Source organism: Pelophylax lessonae (genome assembly GCF_965119305.1).
Source record: "Pelophylax lessonae genome assembly, chromosome: 2".
In the NCBI taxonomy this organism is placed as follows: Eukaryota; Metazoa; Chordata; class Amphibia; order Anura; family Ranidae; genus Pelophylax; species Pelophylax lessonae.
This window is the reverse complement of record NC_138769.1, coordinates 470,669,118-470,691,593: the sequence shown is the minus strand read 5'-3', so window position 1 is coordinate 470,691,593 and position 22,476 is coordinate 470,669,118. Positions and strand designations below refer to the sequence as shown.

The window sequence follows — 22,476 nt, the reverse complement described above, 5'->3', positions numbered from 1 at the left end:
CTGACCGCCCATAGAGGAGAGGGGGGTCTCTGTATGGCCCGGATAGTTGTTGTTTGCCGTCGTCCCGTGATACAATGCTAAGGTTTGTTTGGGTGCCTCAAACCCAGAGATTGGGACTTTAAGGGCAAGGTGAAACGATTTTTTGTAAAAAGTAAACACTTTATTTTGAACTATTTACAATATAATACAATTTACAAGTTAAATGGGTAGTCCCATTAGTGAGCATTTAGTGACATGGGTGAAGGTCGATGTTAAAAGGTGAGAAGAAGGTGTGAAAGTATGTGACAGGTGAAAAGAGTGACTTTGTCAGACTTTTATTCTCTCTGTTGTTCCATAAGCAGGGAACTGTGTTCAGAGAGGGGTCTGTTGTGTTATCCTACGCGTTTTGGCCAGAAATGGCCTTTTTCAAGGATTAGTCACCAAGTCTATGAATGACAATAATAGTAGACATAATATTAGTATTGATGTGTACATACAATACTGTTATAGAGTGATATAAATTTTGATGTGTTACATACATCTTATTTAATAGTCCATTCCATGCATGTATGTATGCCTATTCCATTGTTTAGATTGCAACAGGAACTCCAGCTGCTCCCATATGGAGGATATGATAGTGGTGTATTCTTGGATCTCCTGGCGGGAGGAGAAAGAAGAAAAAAATAAATAAAAAAAAGGAGGAGAGGAGAGCAGGCTACTCGACATAGGAGGAGCGCACATGGAGCAGCCATCTGTCTGCTAAGTGGGGATCAGTGGACAGACTCCTGGCAGAGTCTGCCCCGTGTGAAAGGGGCCTAATGGAAAATGCAGACCTGTTAGAATCATTTCTAAATACAACTTGTTTGAGTTTTCACCTACTTTCTTTGCAGTGCAAGAAAAGCTAATTTGCATCGTAGCATCTGGTACACTGAAAAGAATTGTCTTCCTCCACTACATCATGCTAACTGACAGCGCAGCTAACAGAACAATATAGGGGAGGCACCAATTGTGTTGTGGGATCTGGCTTTGGATCTGCTCAGCTTTGACATCAGAAGAATAGCAAGGGATGTCATTTTTTTTCATTCTTCCTGTCTGATTGTTCGAGGCAGGAATTCCATGGGGGCTCTGTGTGTATATAGGAAAGCCACATGGACAATGGGGAATATTTATAACAAGCAGATATATTAAGGCTCCATTCACACCTGAGCGTATCATTTTCAGACGTTTTTTCGGGCGTTTTTCAGGCGTTTCTTTCAGGTGTTTGGAGGCAGGCATTGACAGTTAACAAAAACGCTGGTAATCTGCCAAAGAGTCTCATGTATTTTTTTGAACTTCAGGCATTTTGCTTCAAGTGACAAAACGCTCATATGTGTACAGGGGCCATTGAAATGAATGGGATTTTGCTTGTTGGGTGTTTTGAGAATTCAGAAATGAGCATTTTAGCTGAAAAACACTCAGGTGTGAACAGGGCCTTAAACCTAGTACACACGCAACGATTATCGGCCGACCGATCATCCGTCTTTTGTCCAGAGTGGTGCTTTGTTGGTTGGAATGTGCCTAGACTGCACACAAATTTTCTCACCCGACAAAATTCTACTTCTGAAGTGATGTCAAGTGTTGGTTTACTTTCTTTGTGTTCTTTCTTCTCTGAGCATGCCCAGTCTTGCTCATTAGATTTTTCACTGTCGAAATCTGTACTGACTGACGGAAAATCAGTCGTGTTTTGACGGCCAACAAAAATTTTATAGCCTGCACACCAGATTTTTTTCGGCCGAAAAGTCGGAGTCTGTTGTCGGAAGCATCATACTAACAAGCCGAAAATCGTCAGATCGGTCGTTGGACGAAAATTCACTGCCAATTTTTGACGCATGTGTACGAGGCTTTAGGCATCTCCCATGGCCTAGATTTATCTTTTTTTATTGTCCATTCACCTGACATGTTTAGAGAGGTTATAATCTCCCTAGGCAGCTGGTGCAGAGGGTGGACAGCGGTTGGGGGGGGGCCTCTCCACAAAAGTCCCTGGCCCTTCATGAGCTCAGCTAGAGAAAGAGACTTCATACTGCGCATTCTCGGAGATAGCCGCTACTGAACACAGCTGGACTGGGGAGAGCGCACTGCCCTGGAGTGCCCGCTGTCAGGCGCATTACTGTAATATTTAGGCAGTGCTGCAGAGGGGGATGAAGGGTCAGTTGTCTTTTTGGAGAGGTCCCCTCAACAGCTGCATCTGTAATGAATGGGAGGAGGTGGACCATTAACAAGAAGAGGAACAATGGTATGTTCTACTCAGAGAATACAGAACTGCTCAGGGAAAAAATCCTACAGAACCTGTACTTAACCACTTCCTATCCGGGCCAATTCTGACACTTCGCACCTACATGTAAAAATAGACTTTTTTTTTTGCTGGAAAATCACCCCAAACATTATATATATATATATATATATATTTTTTTTTAGCAGAGGCCCTATAGAATAAAATGATGGGCATTCTAATTTTTTATGTCACGCGGTCTTTGTGTAGCAGTTTTTTAACCACTTTACCACTAGAGGATTTTGTTGTCTTACGTCTGAGCCACTTTTTGCGATTCGGCACTGTGCGACTTTAACTGACAATAGCGCGGTCGTGCGACGCCATACCCAAACAAAATTTACGTCCTTTTTTTCCACAAACAGAGCTTTCTTTTGGTGGTATTTGATCACCTCTACGATTTTTACTTTTTGCGCTATAAACAAAAAAAGAGCATAAATTTTGAAAAAATAACAATATTTTTCACATTTTTTATATGAAATGCCCCCCAAAAAAAATGTAAAAATCAAAATTTTTTTAAATTTTTGGCCAATTTGTTTTATGCTACCTATCTTTGGTAAAAAAAATCACAACAAGCGTATTTTGATTGGTTTGCGCAAAAGTTATTGCGTTTACTAACTAAGGGAAAGATTTCTGTCATTTTTGGTGTTTTTTTTTTAACGAGTAATGGCGGCGATCTGCGATTTTTTTTTTTTTTTGCGGGACTGCGACATTGTGGCGGACAGATCGGACCCTTGACTGACATTTTTGACACTTTTGGGGGTACCAGTGACATTACTACAGTAATCAGTGCTATATATATGCACTTTTACTGTAAAAATGACACTAGCAGGGAAGAGGTTAATTTTTTTGGAGAGGGAGGGGTTAATGTATGCCTGGTGCTTACTAACGTGTGTGGGGGGAGGTGACTGTGTGACACAAGGACAGATCTGAACCCTGCAATCTAACCCTGCTTGTCACTTAGGAGATCCGCCCGCTTGTGTTTACACAAGCAGGCGGATCTCCACACTCGATTCCCCTGGCCCGACTCCCGCTGTGACTGAAAACAGCGGGGGCGAGCCTCCAGCGGCGCGCCCCCGCTGTTTACTGTTTACGTAGGTATACGTCGCCAGACGATAACGAGCCACTTTGCCGCAGTAGTGCTCGAGTGAGCAGACGGCAAGTGGTTAAACAAAGTTGTTTTGGAAAAAAAAAACACTTTAATGAATTAACAAAACACAATATTTACCCCAATTTTTTTTGTATAATGTGAAAGATGATGTTGCGCTCAGTAAATAGATACCTAACATGTCACCCCCCCCCACTCCTTCCGCTACCCGCAGAAGAGATTGAGTGGCTATTTAGCAACTTAAAGCAGAGTTCCAGCCTAACACACTCACCTGTCCAACGGTCCAGCGATGCGGCCGCTCGAAGCCTCGCTTTTCTCCCTCTCTGCTCTCCGGCGCCGGCATCACTGGTGTGGGCACCCGGCTGTGACAGTTTGCGGCTTCACAGCCAGGTACGCACTGCGCATGCGTGAGTTGCGCTATGCGTCATGATTGGCCGGCAATCTTCTGGGACCTCTGACATGTCCCAGAAGATTGCAGAGAGGGAGGGGGAGAGGAGAACTTCCGCTCAGGGTGCTGCGGCGCTCCGAGCGGAAGTGGGAGCGGGTACCTGTCAAAACTAGGTACCCGCTCCCCCCCCCCAAAAAAATTACATGCCAAATGTGGCATGTCAGGGGGTTAGCATTGCCTAAAGCGGAAGTTCCACTTTTGGGTGGAACTCCGCTTTAAATCACTTCTGCATGTTAGGGAATAGCTGGCTGAAAAATGTAAAACTGGGATAATGCCTGTGGGTGCAGGCATCATCCTGGTATACCTGCCGCAACCCAAGGATGTCCGTGGACATCCTACGGTCAACAAGTAGGTAAAGTTGGCGTTCAGCCTAAAACTAACTCTAAATCTACTGGCAGCCCCAATCCAAGACTAATCTATCTAACCCTGTAAAGCATAAATCGCTATACATACTTTTTCTGCAGCCTCTCCGATCCGGTCCCATGCTGAGCTGTCAGCGGTGGCTTCTCTGTGGAGGTGGGTGCAGAAGAGGCAGCCGACAATGGACGCTCCATAATAACTCTGTGTGTGACGTTACTTCCCCGGTATTTCCCAACTGTTGTCGGCTGTCTCTTCCACACAGCATCTGCTGCTTAATACCGGACTGGATAAACTGCAGAAAAGGCATGCATAGCGATTTTAGCTTTACGGGGTTAGATAGATTAGTCTTCGAATGTGGCTGCCAGTGGGGTTTGGAATTAGTTTTAGGCTGAACTTCCACTTTAAACTTTAATTCAAGTTATAGCGAGTAGGAAATCCAGATGTGTGGTGAATAATGGCAAACATTACCCCATCAAGCGAATATGCATTTTAAACCCCAGTGGATGAAGGTGAACAACTCAGTAGTGGGTATTAACTAACAGTGGGTAAAATGGTCATTCACAGCTTTTTAAATACGCCCAAAAGTTTTGCTATGAAATAGCAGATACCATAGTGTCAGCTACCTGTGTTAGAACAGGATCCTTAGAGCACTTCCAATAAAAGATCCTACTTTTTAGGTAGGCTCACATTTTTTATCTGCACCCCACAATGTACTGCTTGGTTCTTGAGCTACCTATTGCCAGGCCTCAGCCTTGATACCTTAAAGGGCCATTAAGTAGTGGCTGTTCACAAATGGATTTTGAAGAATAAGGATATCGCTTAAGACTTTAAAACGTATATAAATGCAAATTCTATCCTAAATTTCAGCTTCCAGTCAGCACAGATGGTTTGAATAATATACTGATTTATATATCTCTCTATGACTTGACATAGACATGAGAGGTGTTGGCAGGTACAACCTGATCATCGTTTGACACCTATGACAGCTGACACCTTCATAGACATGAATTCTCAGCTCAGCCGTGGTTCTTTCCATATAGAGTGGTAGGCGAGCCGACACGGTCAATCAGAAGAAAGCTTTAGTGATTGGTATAGGTTTTATAACCTGTTTGATTAACATTCAATCTGATTTCCATTCCCAGTTGGTTGACAGACATTTCCCCCGTTACACTATGAAATGGGATGTTTTTTAATGTGATTATGATGCAACATCTAGCGAAAGAGGGCTTTTATTATATTTTTTAGCATCTGATCTCTCAACTATCTTTATATTACCACTCATCAAAAATATTAGTGCTTGACATGCATTTTAGTGCAAACGTGATGTCATAAATAATAATTTTGGGAGGGAGTCAGACGTGGGAACATGACAAAACACATTTATTTAACCACTTGCTGACCAGTCACTGGGACTGTACTGCGGCAAAGTGGCTCGATTCCGTCCAGCGACGTAGACCTACGTCGCTGGACTCCTCCCCTTCTGGGCGGCGCTGCCGGAGTCGGGCCAGGGGAGGAGCAGCGGCGATCGCCGCCGCTCTTCCCCGATCGTCGGGGAATCGAGTCTGGAGATCCGCCTGCTTGTGTAAACACAAGCGGGCGGATCTCCTAAGTGACAAACAGAGACAGATTGCAGTGTTCAGCATAGCTGAACCCTGGATCTGTCCTTGTGTCACACAGTCACCTCCCCCCACACACGTTAGTAAGCACCAGGCATACATTAACCCCTCCCTCTCCAATAAAGTTAACCCCTTCCCTGCCAGTGTCATTTTTACAGTAACAGTGCATATATATAGCACTGATTACTGCAGTAATGTCACTGGTACCCCCAAAAGTGTCAAAAATGTCAGCCAAGGGTCCAATCTGTCCGCCGCAATGTCACAGTCCCGTAAAAAAAAATCGCAGATCGGCGCCATTACTCGTTAAAAAAAAAAACACCAAAAATGACAGAAATCTTTCCCTTAGATAGTAAACGCAATAACTTTTGCTCAAACCAATCAAAATATGCTTATTGTGATTTTATTTACCAAACATAGGTAGCAGAAAACAAATTGGCCAAAAATTGAAAAAAAATTTGATTTTTACATTTTTTTGGGGGGAATTTCATATAAAAAAATGTGAAAAATATTGTTATTTTTTCAAAATTTATGCTCTTTTTTTTGTTTATAGCGCAAAAAGTAAAAATCGCACAGGTGATCAAATACCACTAAAAGAAAGCTCTGTTTGTGGGGGAAAAAAGGACGTAAATTTGTTTGGGTAGGGCATCGCACGACCGCACAATTGTCAGTTAAATTCGCACAGTGCCGAATCGCAAAAAGTGGCCTGGACATAAGACAGCAAAATCCTCTAGTGGTAAAGTTTAAAATCCACACTGCCAGTGCTGTAATTAGTAGTTAAAGTGGAGCATGCTAGTCTCATATGGAAAGTGAAGAGGTTACTTTCATACGAAAATTCCCGTACGACAGAATTCAACTTCAGAAGTGATGTCATGTGTTGAATTGTTTTGTGTGTGTTCTTTCGTCTTTGAGCATGCCTAGTCTTGCTCTTACGATTTTTTTCGGACTAGAACTGTATAAATTAGATGAAAATCACACGTGTTGATGTACGATAAAAATTTTATAGCCTGCACATCCAGATTTTGTCGTCTGGAAATCTGTAATCGGCTGTCGAAAGCACTATACTAACACTCCGAAAAACAATCACAGGCGTCCTGCGATTTGCAATGATTTCCGGATCGCGGGCAGAATCACAGTGATTCTGCCCGCGATCCGCTACGCTAACATGTGAACGTAGCCTAAAAGAATAGAATATGTGTATAATATGGAGTATTTGGGTAGTAGAGATGAGGAACAGGTTGAGAATTTCTCTAATAAATGGAGGCAATGGACAAACACTTTAAAAAGACTAATAAATATATAGAGGTTTGGGTGGATAAAGGATAGATTGAGTTAAAGGAGATGACGGTGAAGTGAAGCACAACAACGGGTACAAGAGGTATAAGGGGGGGGGGGGCGATAGGTTGGGGGGGAAGGAGGAGGGCAGTTTAGTAAATTGAGAAGTATTTATAAATGTTTTAGATCTGTTTTGTATATTCTGGATTGGAAATTTAATAAAATTTATATAAAAAAAAAAATGCTTGTTAGGTCAAGGGGCATCTTAAGTGAATGTATTACTTACTTTTCACCCACCCCACTCTGGCAGGACTTGGCACTACACTCTTCTCTCCTCTGATCTGGGCTGTGGTTGGTTCCTTGACGTAATCACTTAAATTAAACACATTTAAAACTCCCTGCCCCCCACCCAGTGTGACAATGCTGCTGTCTGCTGTGCCTCCTATGATCATTTCTCCAGAGCTGTGTCTCACTAATATGTTACTGGCTAGATCATCAAGTATTCACAAAGGGGAAAAAGCCAAAGAAAAGAAAAAAGATGCAGCCACTATCTAATGATTGGATAGCTGCAATAATACATTTTTCGTTTTGGGTAAATACCTCAATACAGGGCACTTAAACCCCCTTCCTTCCCAGACCAATTTTCAGCTTTTAGCGCTGTTGCAATTTGAATGACAATTGCGCGGTCATGCAACACTGTACCTAAACCAAATTTGTGTCATTTTTTCCCCACAAATAGAGCTTTCTTTTGGTGGTATTTGATCACCGTCAGGTTTTTTCTTTTTTGGTGCACAAATAAAAAAAGACTGAAAAGTTTGAAAAAAAAAAAAAGGTTTTTTTGTTTAGGTTATAAAATTTTGTAAATATATATGTTTTTTCCTGCACTGATGAGCACTGATGATGCCGCACTGACAGGCACTGATGGGGTGGCACTGATGGGGTGGCACTGATGGGGTGGCACTGATGGGGTGGCACTGATGGGGTGGCACTGATGGGCACTGATATGTGGCACTGATAGATAGCACTGATATGCAGCATTGGTGGGCACTGATAGGCAGCGCTGATGGGCACTGATAGGCAGCACTGATGGACACTGATTGGGGGCACTGATGGGCACTGATAGGTGGCACTGATGGGGGGCACTGATGGGCACTGATAGGCAGCACTGGTGGGCAATAATGGGCACTGGTGGGCGGCACTGATAGATGGCAATAACGGCACTGGTGGGCAGCACTGATAGATGGCATTGGTGGGCAACACTGATAGGGAGGGCACTGGGGGGCTCTCTGAGCCCTGCTTGCCATCCCTGGTGGCCATAGTGGGCATCCCTGGTGGTCATGGGTGGGCATTCCTGGTGGCTTAGTGGCACCCCTCCCCCCCCCCAGGGCTGCACTGGTAATCAATGTTCTGATTACCAGCACAGACCCCCCCTGTGATCAGTGAGTAATTAGAAATACTCACTGATCACCCCGGCAGCAGCACCGATCATCTCTCTTCTCCTCACTGACAGGATCTGTCAGGAGGAGAAGAGATCGAAGCCGTTACAACGGCTCTATTTACATTACATGACGGCTGTGATTGGACACAGCCGTCATGTGATCAGGAGGGCCAATCACAGGGCCCTCCTGCCGAATGACGTTGCTCTGTGTCCGAGGGACACAGGCACATCGAGATCGCGCCGCTTGCGCGTGCCCGCGGTGGCGCGATCTCTCTCCTTCTGAAGGACGTTCCGGAATGTCCATTCAGAAGGACGAGACTCCCGCCTGGCCGTATATGTACTATGGCCCGGGTGGGAGGTAGTTAATACCACTTTAACCCTGCATTGGACATGGAGGAGGTAGGTATGCAGGCATGATCGGTGTTGCAGGAGAGGTTGCATTGATGGAGGAGTGAGGAGTAAGGTAAACATTACTCCTTATTCTTGTACCCAGAGTTGGGCTTTAAGATAATTAACAGTTCCTACATACACAGGTCTGGCCTGCATAAGTAAGAAAGCACATTAAACATTATATAAACATTATATGTCCAGTGTAAATTTCCCAGGGAGCTGCAAGTGCTGCGTATAGCCTGCCATACAAGTCAATGGCTGTACGCCATTACGTCTTTGCAGTGACATTTATTCGCACAGCGCATTACGCCCAGCGTATTACCCTAACACAAAACTTCTATTTTTATGCAATACGTTGGATTATTGTTTGTGTGCATAAACCCAAATAGTTAATTACAGTTTCAGTGATTTTTGTTTAGATTGCTTCCATAATGGTTACAAAGAAAAAACACGCTGAAAAATAAACGTAATAACGCTCACTGTTGATGCCCTACGCATGTATAATGCACATTTAAATCCTTACTAGCATTTTAGTAAGGCAGTGATTATTGGAAACTCGGGGATCAGAAAACAAAACATGCGTTTAAAGGAAATTTTATTCCTATTTTCACTTAAGAATCATGTGATCTATAGTATGTAAATCAACTGTTTCTCTTTACATGTCATCTCTTTTGATTGATGACAGTCTGAGAGCACTGTAAGTATTATTATTACTAGAAATGACTCACGGATCTTTTCTTGACCGACACTAGTTCTAAGTAGATTATAGTTTCATTCAACATGATGAATTGATGTGTGCCTGGGGGCATCATTTCAGACTGTCCAATCTCATTGGCAGTGTCATTGATAAAAGGACATTCAAAAATAGATCTGCTTTTTCAAAAGGTCAAATATTAAAAAAATATTTTTTCTTGCAGTGTTATTCACATTTTAACCTCACAGCATATATTTTGGGGTTATTAAAACATGACAATAGAAGCCGCTTAAGACTTCATTAATCCAATGCAGTAACATGATTTTTCACAAAGTAAATTCAATTCTCAAGGTCGGCATTAAAAAATATCCCTATATGTGTAGCTTTCTGTATGCAGAGTCAGACTTTGGTGGGGTAGGGGGATTGCTTAGAACATTCAAGGTACGACACACATCTGTTAGGCAGTGGTACCATCTATAGCAGGGATCCTCAAACTTTTTAAACAGGGGGCCAGTTCACGGTCCCTCAGACACTGTTGGGGGCCGGACTATAGTTTGAAAAAAAAATGAACAAATTCCAATGCGCATATTTTATTTGCAGTGCACAAAAAAACAATACAATATTTATTATTTTATATATATAAATATATATGCCCCCTTTCAATGCCAGAGTGACCACAGCGTGCCCCCTTTCAATGCAGAGTGACCACATCGTGCCCCCTTTCAATGCCAGAGTGACCACAGCGTGCCCCCTTTCAATGCCAGAGTGACCCCAGCGTGCCCCCTTTCAATGCCAGAGTGACCCCAGCATGCCCCCTTTCAATGCAGAGTGACCACAGCGTGCCCCCTTTCAATGCCAGAGTGACTACAACGTGCCCCCTTTCAATGCCAGAGTGACCAAAGCGTGCCCCCTTTCAATTCCAGAGTGACCACAGCGTGCCCCCTTTCAATGCCAGAGTGACCACAGCGTGCCCCCTTTCAATGCAGAGTGACCACATCGTGCCCCCTTTCAATGCCAGAGTGACCACAGCGTGCCCCCTTTCAATGCCAGAGTGACCCCAGCGTGCCCCCTTTCAATGCCAGAGTGACCCCAGCATGCCCCCTTTCAATGCAGAGTGACCACAGCGTGCCCCCTTTCAATGCCAGAGTGACTACAACGTGCCCCCTTTCAATGCCAGAGTGACCAAAGCGTGCCCCCTTTCAATTCCAGAGTGACCACAGCGTGCCCCCTTTCAATGCCAGAGTGACCCCAGCGTGCCCCCTTTCAATGCCAGAGTGACCCCAGCGTGCCCCCTTTCAATGCCAGAGTGACCCCAGCGTGCCCCCTTTCAATGCCAGAGTGACCCCAGCGTGCCCCCTTTCAATGCCAGAGTGACCCCAGCTTTCCCCTCTTTCAATGCCAAAGTGACCACAGCGTGCTCCCTTTCAATGCCAGAGCGACCACAGCGTGCCCCCTTTCAATGCAAAGCGACCACAGCGTGCCCCCTTTCAATGCCAGAGTGACCACAGCGTGCCCCCTTTCAATGCCAGAGTGACCCCAGCATGCCCCCTTTCAATGCCAGAGTGACCACAGCGTGCCCCCTTTCAATGCCAGAGTGACCACAGCGTGCCCCCTTTCAATGCCAGAGTGACCACAGCGTGCCCCCTTTCAATGCCAGAGTGACTACAGCGCGCCCCCTTTCAATGCAAAGTGACCACAGCGTGCCCCCTTTCAATGTCAGAGTGACCACAGCGTGTCCCCTTTCAATGCAAAGCGACCAGCGTGCAGAGACTGCCAGAGAGAACAGTGCACTTAACTGCAGTGGCGGGTGGCTTCTCCTCAGTCCCCCGCGTCTTCTCGAGTCCTCCCGCCTCCTCCTCGGCCAATGGCATGGCTTCGCCTTTTGGCCAATCTGATTGGCCAGGAGGAGGATCCATGTGACAATAGGGAATTTTCATTTGCTATTGTCACACAAATGGGTGGGCTAGGGCGCAGTGCTCTGCGCCCCGGGTCCACCCTTTTCTGAAGCATATTACAGCTTCAGTGAGTGACCGACAGTCAGCCCTATGCCGATCCTGGCCTGCGGGCCGGGTTCAGGATCCTGGTGGGCCACATGTAGCCCGCGGGCCGTAGTTTGAGGACCCCTGATCTATAGTTTTCATCTGTATTATGTACTGACCAGGGGTGTCCAAAACTATGGCCCTTCAGCTGTTCAGGAACTACAATTCCCATCATGCCTAGTTATGTCTGTGAATGTCAGAGATTTACAATGCCTCATGGGATGTGTAGTTCCGCAACAGCTGGAGGGTCGTAGTTTGGACACCCCTGATTGTACTCCTATTGTGATTAGGACAGCAGAGAGAAGAGGTCATATTGTTTTCAGTTACATAAAAAAGAGGCAGCTTTTTCTCTAAAGCGGCATTAAACGTTCCAAGTTTTTTAAATGACTGCATTCTAACCAACCAGGGGAACATTCTCCAGTACATTATTCACAGTGTAGATGTGTGCAAACTAGTGATCGACCGATATCGTTTTTTCATTGCCGATACCGATACTGATATTTTGGTCATCGCGTATCGGTATCAGCCGATATTTTTGTACTTTTAAAATTTTTTTTTTCGTCTCCAAATACGGAAAGGTTTCTTCACAGTAAGAGCTGTGAAAATGTGTTCAGAGGTAATTCTGGCTAGCTCACTAGATTAATTTAAAAAAGGTCTGGATTCTTTCCTGGGTGTACATAATATAACTGGGTACTAATATTTATAGGTAAAGTTGATCCAGGCAATATCCGATTGCCTCTCGGGGGATCAGGAAGGAATTTTTCCCCTGCTGTAGCAAATTGGACCATGCTTTGCTGGGGTTTTTTCGCCTTCCTCTGGATCAACTGTTGTGGGTATAGGATTGTGCAGGCCTCGACAAACCCCGGGCGCCAGGTCGCATTTGCGACTAGAATTAGCGACCTGGTGCCTGGGGTGCCCTGCAGAAGGTGTCCTGTCATTTTTGCACGGACTTACGCGCACGGAGTGCACGGACTTCCTCGCCGTCCGAAAATTGAGGCCCCGGCTTTTTGGCCTACTTGAGGTGAGAGAAGCTTCCAATGGGGAACTGGCGCCGTCTTGTGGTGGCCGGGAGTAATGACTGTTGTAATGACTGTTTCCACTGCCTGTTTGTTCTCAATGCATTACCATCTCCCTGTCCAGTTAGTTACCTTTGACAGGGAGTGTGGTTATTATTATTAATTTAATTTATTTTTTAAATGTAAAAAAAAAAAAATAATAATATTTTTTTCTTTTTTTGAATTATTAAAAAAATAAATATTTCTTTTTTTTCCAATTATTATTAAAAAATTATATATATATATATATATATATATATATATATATATATATATATATATATATTTTTTTTTTTTCCTCATCGCCATGCCACAGCCGAAGGCCTCTTTCACACGGGCTGTCTGAACAGGTCCGCCTGTCAGTTTTTCAGGCAGACCTGATCAGACCCTTCATTCTCCTCTATGGAGCAGTAATCTCCCGCCATCTGATCCTGTCAGCCAAAAGCAGATGGATGGTGGTTCTATTTTCTATCCATCCTGTGGATCGGATCAGATGGCATCGGATGGAAAGAGACAGACAGTCTGTTTTCATCCAATTGCGCTATAGAGGAGAGTGGGGTTCTAGTCGTATTTATGTGTAAATTTAGTATCCGTTTTATTAAATAAAGCTTGGTTGTTAGTTTAAAAAAAAAAAAAAAACTGGCTCCTAACTTTTTTAGCTTGCTCCTAGATTTCAGGAAAATTTGTCAAGCCCTGGGATTGTGTATATGGAATTTAATGGTTGCTTTTTTTTTTTTTTTTTTACTGTTTTTTGTTTTTTATTGCTTGAGCCAGATGGACTTGTGTTTTTTTTCAACCGGACTAACTATGTAACTTTGTAACTAATGAAAGAAATAGGGCAGGGGCGTTTTTGCATTATTTTCATACATTGAGGTGTAGTGAGAGCCCATTAAAAAGGAATAGGCTGCCTTGATGCAATGTGATTTCACACCCATAAAGGTGTAAACACGCTCTAGGGGATGTTGTCCCTATCTGCACTAAAAACTGCCACGGAGTAGCTGTTGAATTTATAAATAATATACAGTATATCAAGACGTATTTACTGAAGGGAAGAGGGGAAAAAAATGTTACCCCCTGCCACGTTCGATGGGCAGTACCGCTGTCAGACATGACCCAATAAAGCTAATGCAATGAACGCAATGGCGGGCTGTGGCGCAGGCTTTTAGGAGTTAAAACAGGTGCTGAGGAGGCAACCTATTGCCTCCCAGCCGCCTGTCAACCACCCTCTCAAAAGCAATCCACTGTCTGGGAGACAACGAGGGCTGCCGCCAGTGTAAACAGACCCTTAAGGCCCATACACACTTGACAGAAATCGGACGAAATATCCTCTGATTTTTCTCTCTCATGCTCAGCGTTCATTACCGTTTTTAGTTGACAGTGCATAATGTTCACAAAATTTCTCGTCCAATTTTTTTCGGGTCGTCAGCAACTTCAGATTATGTGCGGTCTTTCGTATCCAATTTTTCGCGTACTGCATACACATTAAACGAAAATTGGTCGTCTGGGGACGGACGATAAACATTTTGGTGTTTGTCCCTCCGTTTTTTTTCATTGAAAATGTCGGCATCGAAAGTTGTGTACACAATAGCCGAAAATCGTACGATTTTACCTCGGATGGGAATTTTCGGCAGATTTTCTACTATTATGTACCCCACTTTAGTAAGGTTTTTGTAAGTTCTCAATGGGAAGTCATTTAGGTACAAGAGGTAACTGACTGGGTTGTTGCCAAGGTCCATATAACATTTTATAATTAAATAGCAGAAATATTTTTAGAGGTATTTTTTTTCAGGGATAACTGAACAGTGACAAAGGGCAGAGGGTTCCAAAGAAGAAATATATAGCTGTGAGCAATGGATACTTACGTGCAAAATGATAAAATGGTAAGATCCTGCAACATTTGTAATATTTCTAGATGTGCCATGAAGTGTGGCGTTATGGCAGCTACATTGTGTCCCTGAGTTGCTTGAAATGTTTCCTGTCTTGTAGTGACATGCTAGACAGGTTGTACACCATAAACACAATGATTGGATTGGAGGGGGGATTGTCAATCATCTTGGATTTTTATGCTGGTCATATACCCATTTTTTATAGGAATAGCGGTAGTACACTCTTAAAGTAGAACTATAGGCAAAACTTTTTTCCTAATGCCTCTATGGCAGCATACATGTAATAGTAGCCCCCCCTACTTCCACCCACAGGACCAGTGCATAGCTATAAAAAGGTATCACCTACACAACAGCTTTAAAGGGTTGGGTTCAGATGCAAGTTTTTCATAGAAAAATACAAAATTAGTATTGCCTCCCTTCGCCTGGGAGACTTTCTTGCTTGGTGGGAATCAAAGATAATTAATGTTCCCATCTGGGGGTGGGCTTGGGCATGTTCGGGGTCTTGGCGGGCGGTGGGGCATTACCCAGTCCACAGCTACACGGGCCGGGGATGTTTCCCTGCCTGTGGTTGGCGGTGTGCGGTGTAAGCGTCTTGGTGGGATTGGGTGGGTTTATTGGGGCTGGGGTCCCACGTGTGCCTGGGCCCATCTCTATTCCCATCCCTTAGGCTCTGTTCACATGTAGGCGTTTTGGGGCGTTTTTGGGGAGTTTTTCTGCTGTAGGATCAGCTCTCAAAACGCCCAACAAGACAAATCCTATTCATTTCAATGGCCCCTGTTCACATCTGAGCGTTTTGACGCTGCGAGCAAAACGCCCAACGCTCAAAAAAGTACATGAGCTTCTTTTTGGGCAGATTACAGGCGTTTTCCATTGGCCTCTATTCAATCTAAAAACGCCTGCACAAAAAACACCTGTAAAAACGCCTGTAAATCGCGGTAAAAATCGCGCGAAAACGCTACGCTCAGGTGTGAATGTAGCCTTAAGCAATTTCTGTGCCTTGTTTTTGGACCCATGCAAGTTTACAGTCTTGCTGTTGTCATGGCATCAAGAGCCTGTGTGCCTTTGTTTGCCTATCCCATAGTGAGATTGCTTTGTCCGACTTTGGTAAAGTACTCCTTCAATAAACCCAGATCAATGATGGCACACTTGAAAATAGTTATTAGCTAGCAAAAGTAGCTGTACCTAGTTCCTTTAGAAACCAACAATGGTAGAAGGCTCCAGAGCACAATCACCTTACGGTTCCTAAAGTTAGTTAAAAGCTCCCGCTATATGGCCCGGGCTGCAACCCCTGAAAGTAATTACTGTACGTTCCCCTACCAGAATCCGACACCGTATGCAGAGATGTCAGACAACATGACAGGCAGAGGAGCCAATCCGGTTCCATTTTGGCACATTTATTCAGCATTATTGATGGGCTAAGCAGTGGTGTATTTTGGTTTTGTGCTGCCCTAGGCAAGACTAAAATTGGGCACCCCCCTCCCCCACCTATGTAACTTTGCCCCACTTCTTCTTTTTTAATGGATGTGGCTCCCTCCAAAATTGAAGGACTACAAGTCCCAGCATGAACCCCTGAGATCTCACGAGAGAGGGGGTAGGTGAGGGAGAGAGAGAGAGGGAGATGGGTGAGGGGGGGTTGAGAGAGAGGGGGGATGAGAGAGCAAGAAAGGGGGGATGAGAGAGAGAGACAGAGAGAGGGGGATGAGAGAATGAGAGAGCGAGAGGGGGGATGAGAGAGAGAGAGAGAGAGAGAGAGAGAGAGAGGGGGGATGAGAGAGAGAGAGAGAGAGAGAGGGGGTGAGAGAGAGAGAGAGAGAGAGAGAGAAGAGGGGTGAGAGAGAGAGAGAGAAGAGGGGTGAGAGAGAGAGAGAGAGGGGGGGTGAGAGAATGGGAGAGCGAGAGGGGGATGAGAGAGAGAGAGAGCGAGAGGGGGGATGAGAGCGAGAGCGAGAGGGGGGATGAGAGAGAGAGGGAGGGTGAGAGAGAGAGAGAGAGAGAGAGAGAGAGAAGAGGGATGAGAGAGAGAGAAGAGGGATGAGAGAGAGAGAAGAGGGGAGAGAGAGAGAAGAGGGGTGAGAGAGAGGGGGGATGAGAGTGAGAGAGAGGGGGTTGAGAGAGAGGGGGGAATGAGAGAGGTGGCTCTAGCAACCAGTGGTCAATAGAGACTCAGGTGGAGGAGGGGCAGTTTCTTTGCTGCCCCCCTGCAAAGTGCCGCCCTAGGCCTGGGCCTTGTTGGCCTGGGCCAAAATACAGCACTGGGGCTAAGTAGTCCTCACTACACCTGTCTTTGGCTGGAAGCCAGTAGCTTACTCACTTCTTATGATGGACCTTGCTGAAGCTTCCCACCACGATAGCTGGTTATTGATATTTCACACGTATGCTGCCATGGAGGCACCAGGAAAACAGAAAATTGGATACTTACGTAATTTTATTTTCCTGGTGCCTATCCATATCAGCATACCAAAGCCACCCAGTTTGTTCCTAGCGATGTATGGGAAATGGGCTGATGTGTGGGTGTTAACATTTTATAGTCTTGTGGGCGGAAGTAGGCGGGGCTACTATGACATGTATGCTGCCATAGATAGGCACCAGGAAAAGAAAATCACAGTAAGCATGATGCATTTTTTTTTTTTTGTATAGAGTAATGGAGGGTTATAACTCCTATCAGATTTTTTTTCGCCATCTCTGTCCTATTGCAGAGATTTCCCTTCACTTCCTTTCCCATAGCCAAACACGAAGTGAGAGAAAATCTCTGTAAATCAAGGGAATTCCTTGGGGAGATTGCTTCATTCAACTCCTTTGTGTGGATGGGGGGATCAGTTTGTTTTGTTTTGTCCAACCCGCTGCTTGAATGCACAATGCGTTTTTGATGCATTTCCAGGGCGTTTTGTGGGTGCATGACTTCCAGCATGGACCTGTGAAACATGGACATGTGATTGAAAAAAACACACCAAAAACACAACTGCGGTGCATTGTGACATGCTTTCCATTCATTTCAACAGGGAGCTGCATTTTTGGTGCAGTTTTGAATTGCACACCAAAGGTGCAGCATGCACACCTTTTTAAAACACACCGCACCAGCAGTGCTGTGGTGTTAAGAGTCCTATAGGAGTTAAAGTAAAATACTTTTATTACGTATTTAGCAAGGTAAAAACGTAGCAAAAACACATCAGTGTCAAAGGAACCAGCAATTGTTTCCATGAAATGTGTATCACTTGGAAATCAAAATCCCCGAAGGGTTTGACAATTTAGCTCCTGTTCACACAACTTGTCATGCGATTTGACAGATCAAGGTCACATGACAAATTGCACCCTAGTTCTGGCTATGGATTTGTTCATATTGGTGCAACTCTGACTTGCACCGATTTTGAAAAGGTTCCTGCACTATTTTTGGCGCTTCCATGTGCATGTTCTTTTCCCTCCCTAGCTGTCCTCTCCCCCCCCCCCCCCCCGATCGGCTGCATCACTGATTGACAGGACTATCTGCATTAAAAAGTATGCAGCTATCGGCTTGTAGTCTTCAATGAACTACCATTGTTTCTAGTAATCTATGATGCATTGTTTATTATAATGTATGATTCATTGTTTCGATTAATCTATGATCCATTGTTTCTAGTAATCTATGATCCATTGTTTATCGTAATATATGATCAATTATTTATCCTAAGGTATGAGCCATTATTTATTGTAATGTATGACCCATTGTTTAGCATAACATATCCCCCATTGTTTATCGTAATGTATGAACCATTGTTTATAGTAATCTAGGATCCATTGTTTATCATGACATATGACCCATTGTTTATCATAATGTAGGATCCATTGTTTATCGTATCATAGATCCATTGTTTATAGTGATCTAGGATCAATTGTTTATGGTGATCTATGACCCATTGATTATAGTGATCTAGGATCAATTGGATATAGTGATCTAGGATCCATTGTTTATCATAAAATATGATCCATTGTTATAGTGATCTATGACCCATTGTTTATAGTGATCTTGGATCCATTGTTTATCATAAAATATGATTCATTGTTATAGTGATCTATGATCCATTGTTCATAGTGATCTAGGATCCATTGTTTATCATAAAATATGATCCATTGTTATAGTGATCTATGATCCATTGTTTATAGTGATCTAGGACCCATTGTTTATCATATTATATGATCCATTGTTATAGTGATCTATGACCCATTGTTTATAGTGATCTTGGATCCATTGTTTATCATAAAATATGATTCATTGATATAGTGATCTATGATCCATTGTTTATAGTGATCTAGGACCCATTGTTTATCATATTATATGATCCATTGTTTATAGTGATCTATGATCCATTGTTTATAGTAATCTGTTGCTTATACTAATCAATGATCCATTGTTTCTCATAGCCTATGACCAATTATTGTATTGTAAGGTATGATCCAATGTTGTAATACTGTAATGTAGGATCCCATGTTTGAACTCTTGTCACATGTATGCACATGATTACATGAATGGAATTGAGAATGGTACGTTTTGCTGGATGATAAGATGGTGATATCCTGCAATCTCAGTGACTCTTCCAGTTGCTGTCCCCGTGTTGCTCCTCGGGATGCTGTCTCGTGCAGCGATAAGGAAGATGACCAATGGTGTGTGTATGTGTGTTGCGGCAGTGATGGGGTTAATGCGGACGCTCGGTGATTGGTCGGGCTGGTTGTCTCCTCCAGTGATTCCCGAGTCAGGTAGAATTGCAGCTCTGCCCCCGGCACCGCATTGGGGGAGCCGGGCTCTTCCTAACACGTCATTTCCTGAGCTGGGATTCGCTTCCTGGTAGGATTAAAGCAGAAGGTGCAGACATTATAGGAGGGGGCAGAGTATAGTGTATATACTGTATATACTGAGCGCACTGTATATGTCTGACTCTGTGTGTCCCCACAGGTGTACCCGGAGCCGCGCACAGAGGCCGAGTGCCTGGGAAACATCAGGGAGTTCCTGAAGGGCTGCAGCGCATTCAACCTGGAAGTGAGTCTGTCCTCTTCACTCTCTCCTCATACAAGTCAGTGACACAGGGCTCCCAGCTGGCATGTTGTCCCTCAGTTCACCCCGACCCTGCTGTAGAAATCACTGCTCCTTCACTATAGCAGCATTCTTCATCATTTTCCAGCTGGGGCACCCTCAGAGCACACATGTATTTCACAAAGCATTCCTTTCAAAGAGTTGGCAAACATGCAGGAAAAGTATGGCAGGCGCACATTTTACAATTGTGCCACACCAAACTGCATGGTATCGCTGTACTATAGTTTTTGGTGGCCACTAATGCACCCACATTTGCTGAATGCATGGGGGAGGGGGGCATTAGGAATAATGTTACTTCTCAGTGTATTTCAGGTACAGTAAGTGGTGTGAATCTGTTAGTAAATGTATGCATCTCAGGGTACCCAGGTACCCCAGACTATAATGTCAGATACTTCAATGTTACTACTCAATGGCAAGCCTGAGACCATGCACACAACTGCCTCGAGAAATTAAACTTCACATCAGAGGTCTCTCTCTCCCTCCCCCCTGTCATCGGAGGTCTCTCTCTCCCTCCCCCTTGTCATCGGAGGTCTCTCTCTCCCTCCCCCCCGTCATCGGAGGTCTCTCTCTCCCTCCCCCCCGTCATCGGAGGTCTCTCTCTCCCTCCCCCCCGTCATCGGAGGTCTCTCTCTCCCTCCCCCCTGTCATCGGAGGTCTCTCTCTCCCTCCCCCCTGTCATCGGAGGTCTCTCTCTCCCTCCCCCCCGTCATCGGAGGTCTCTCTCTCCCTCCCCCCCCCATCATCGGAGGTCTCTCTCTCCCTCCCCCCGTCATCGGAGGTCTCTCTCTCCCTCCCCCCCCGTCATCAGAGGTCTCTCTCTCCCTCCCCCCCGTCATCAGAGGTCTCTCTCTCCCTCCCCCCCTGTCATCAGAGGTCTCTCTCTTCCCTCCCCCCCCTGTCATCAGAGGTCTCTCTCTTCCCTCCCCCCCCTGTCATCAGAGGTCTCTCTCTTCCCTCCCCCCCTGTCATCAGAGGTCTCTCTCTTCCCTCCCCCCCTGTCATCAGAGGTCTCTCTCTTCCCCTCCCCCCCTGTCATCAGAGGTCTCTCTCTTCCCTCCCCCCCTGTCATCAGAGGTCTCTCTCTTCCCTCCCCCCCTGTCATCAGAGGTCTCTCTCTTCCCTCCCCCCCTGTCATCAGAGGTCTCTCTCTTCCCTCCCCCCCTGTCATCAGAGGTCTCTCTCTTCCCTCCCCCCCTGTCATCAGAGGTCTCTCTCTTCCCTCCCCCCCTGTCATCAGAGGTCTCTCTCTTCCCCCCCCCTGTCATCAGAGGTCTCTCTCTTCCCCCCCCCCTGTCATCAGAGGTCTCTCTCTTCCCCCCCCCCCTGTCATCAGAGGTCTCTCTCTTCCCCCCCCCCTGTCATCAGAGGTCTCTCTCTTCCCCCCCTGTCATCAGAGGTCTCTCTCTCCCCCCCCCTGTCATCAGAGGTCTCTCTCTTCCCCCCCCCCGTCATCAGAGGTCTCTCTCTTCCCCCCCCTGTCATCAGAGGTCTCTCTCTTCCCCCCCCCATGTCATCAGAGGTCTCTCTCTTCCCCCCCCCCTGTCATCAGAGGTCTCTCTCTCCCCCCCCCTGTCATCAGAGGTCTCTCTCTTCCCCCCCCCTGTCATCAGAGGTCTCTCTCTTCCCCCCCCCTGTCATCAGAGGTCTCTCTCTTCCCCCCCCCCTGTCATCAGAGGTCTCTCTCTTCCCCCCCCCCCCCTGTCATCAGAGGTCTCTCTCTTCCCCCCCCCCTGTCATCAGAGGTCTCTCTCTTCCCCCCCCCTGTCATCAGAGGTCTCTCTCTTCCCCCCCCCTGTCATCAGAGGTCTCTCTCTTCCCCCCCCTGTCATCAGAGGTCTCTCTCTTCCCCCCCCTGTCATCAGAGGTCTCTCTCTTCCCCCCCCCTGTCATCAGAGGTCTCTCTCTTCCCCCCCCCTGTCATCAGAGGTCTCTCTCTTCCCCCCCCCTGTCATCAGAGGTCTCTCTCTTCCCCCCCCCTGTCATCAGAGGTCTCTCTCTTCCCCCCCCCTGTCATCAGAGGTCTCTCTCTCCCCCCCCCTGTCATCAGAGGTCTCTCTTCCCCCCCCCCTGTCATCAGAGGTCTCTCTCTCCCCCCCCCCCCCCTGTCATCAGAGGTCTCTCTCTCCCCCCCCTGTCATCAGAGGTCTCTCTCTCTCCCCCCCCTGTCATCAGAGGTCTCTCTCTCCCCCCCCCTGTCATCAGAGGTCTCTCTTCTCTCCCCCCCCTGTCATCGGAGGTTCTCTTCTCTCTCTCTCTCCCCCCCTGTCATCAGAGGTCTCTCCTCTCTCCCTCTCTCTCCCCCCTGTCATCAGAGATCTCTCGCTCTCTCTCCCCCCCTGTCATCGGAGGTCTCTCGCTCTCTCCCTCTCCCCCTGTCATCAGAGGTCTCTCCCTCTCTCTCCCCCTGTCATCAGAGGTCTCTCTCTCCCCCCTTTTTTTCCCCCCCCCTGTCATCAGAGGTCTCTCTCCCCCCCCCCCCTGTCATCAGAGGTCTCTCTCTCTCCCCCCTGTCATCAGAGGTCTCTCTCTCTCCCCCACCCTGTCGTCAGGGGTGTCTCTTCTCTCCCCTCCGTCATCAGGGGTGTCTCTTCTCTCTCCCCCCCCCATCATCAGAGGTCTTCTCCCCCCCCGAATCATCAGAAATCTCTCGCTCTCTCTCCCCCTGTCATCGGAGGTCTCTCGCTCTCTCTCTCCCCGTCATCGGAGGTCTCTCGCTCTCTCTCTCCCCCGTCATCGGAGGTCTCTCGCTCTCTCTCTCCCCCGTCATCGGAGGTCTCTCGCTCTCTCGCTCTCTCTCCCCCGGTCATCAGAGGTCTCTCGCTCT

General features: G+C 46.1%; 1 protein-coding gene across 2 annotated transcripts in view; it reads left to right on the top strand.

The window, feature by feature from the left end:
- The window catches only part of ARHGEF7 (Rho guanine nucleotide exchange factor 7), a 326,826-nt gene that overhangs the window by 12,599 nt on the left and 291,751 nt on the right, over window positions 1–22,476 (top strand). For both annotated transcript variants that reach the window (XM_082244774.1, XM_082244775.1), the window contains exon 2: window positions 19,515–19,598. In XM_082244774.1, coding sequence (XP_082100900.1) covers window positions 19,515–19,598 — 84 coding nt within the window. The remainder of the gene's footprint in view (window positions 1–19,514; window positions 19,599–22,476) is intronic.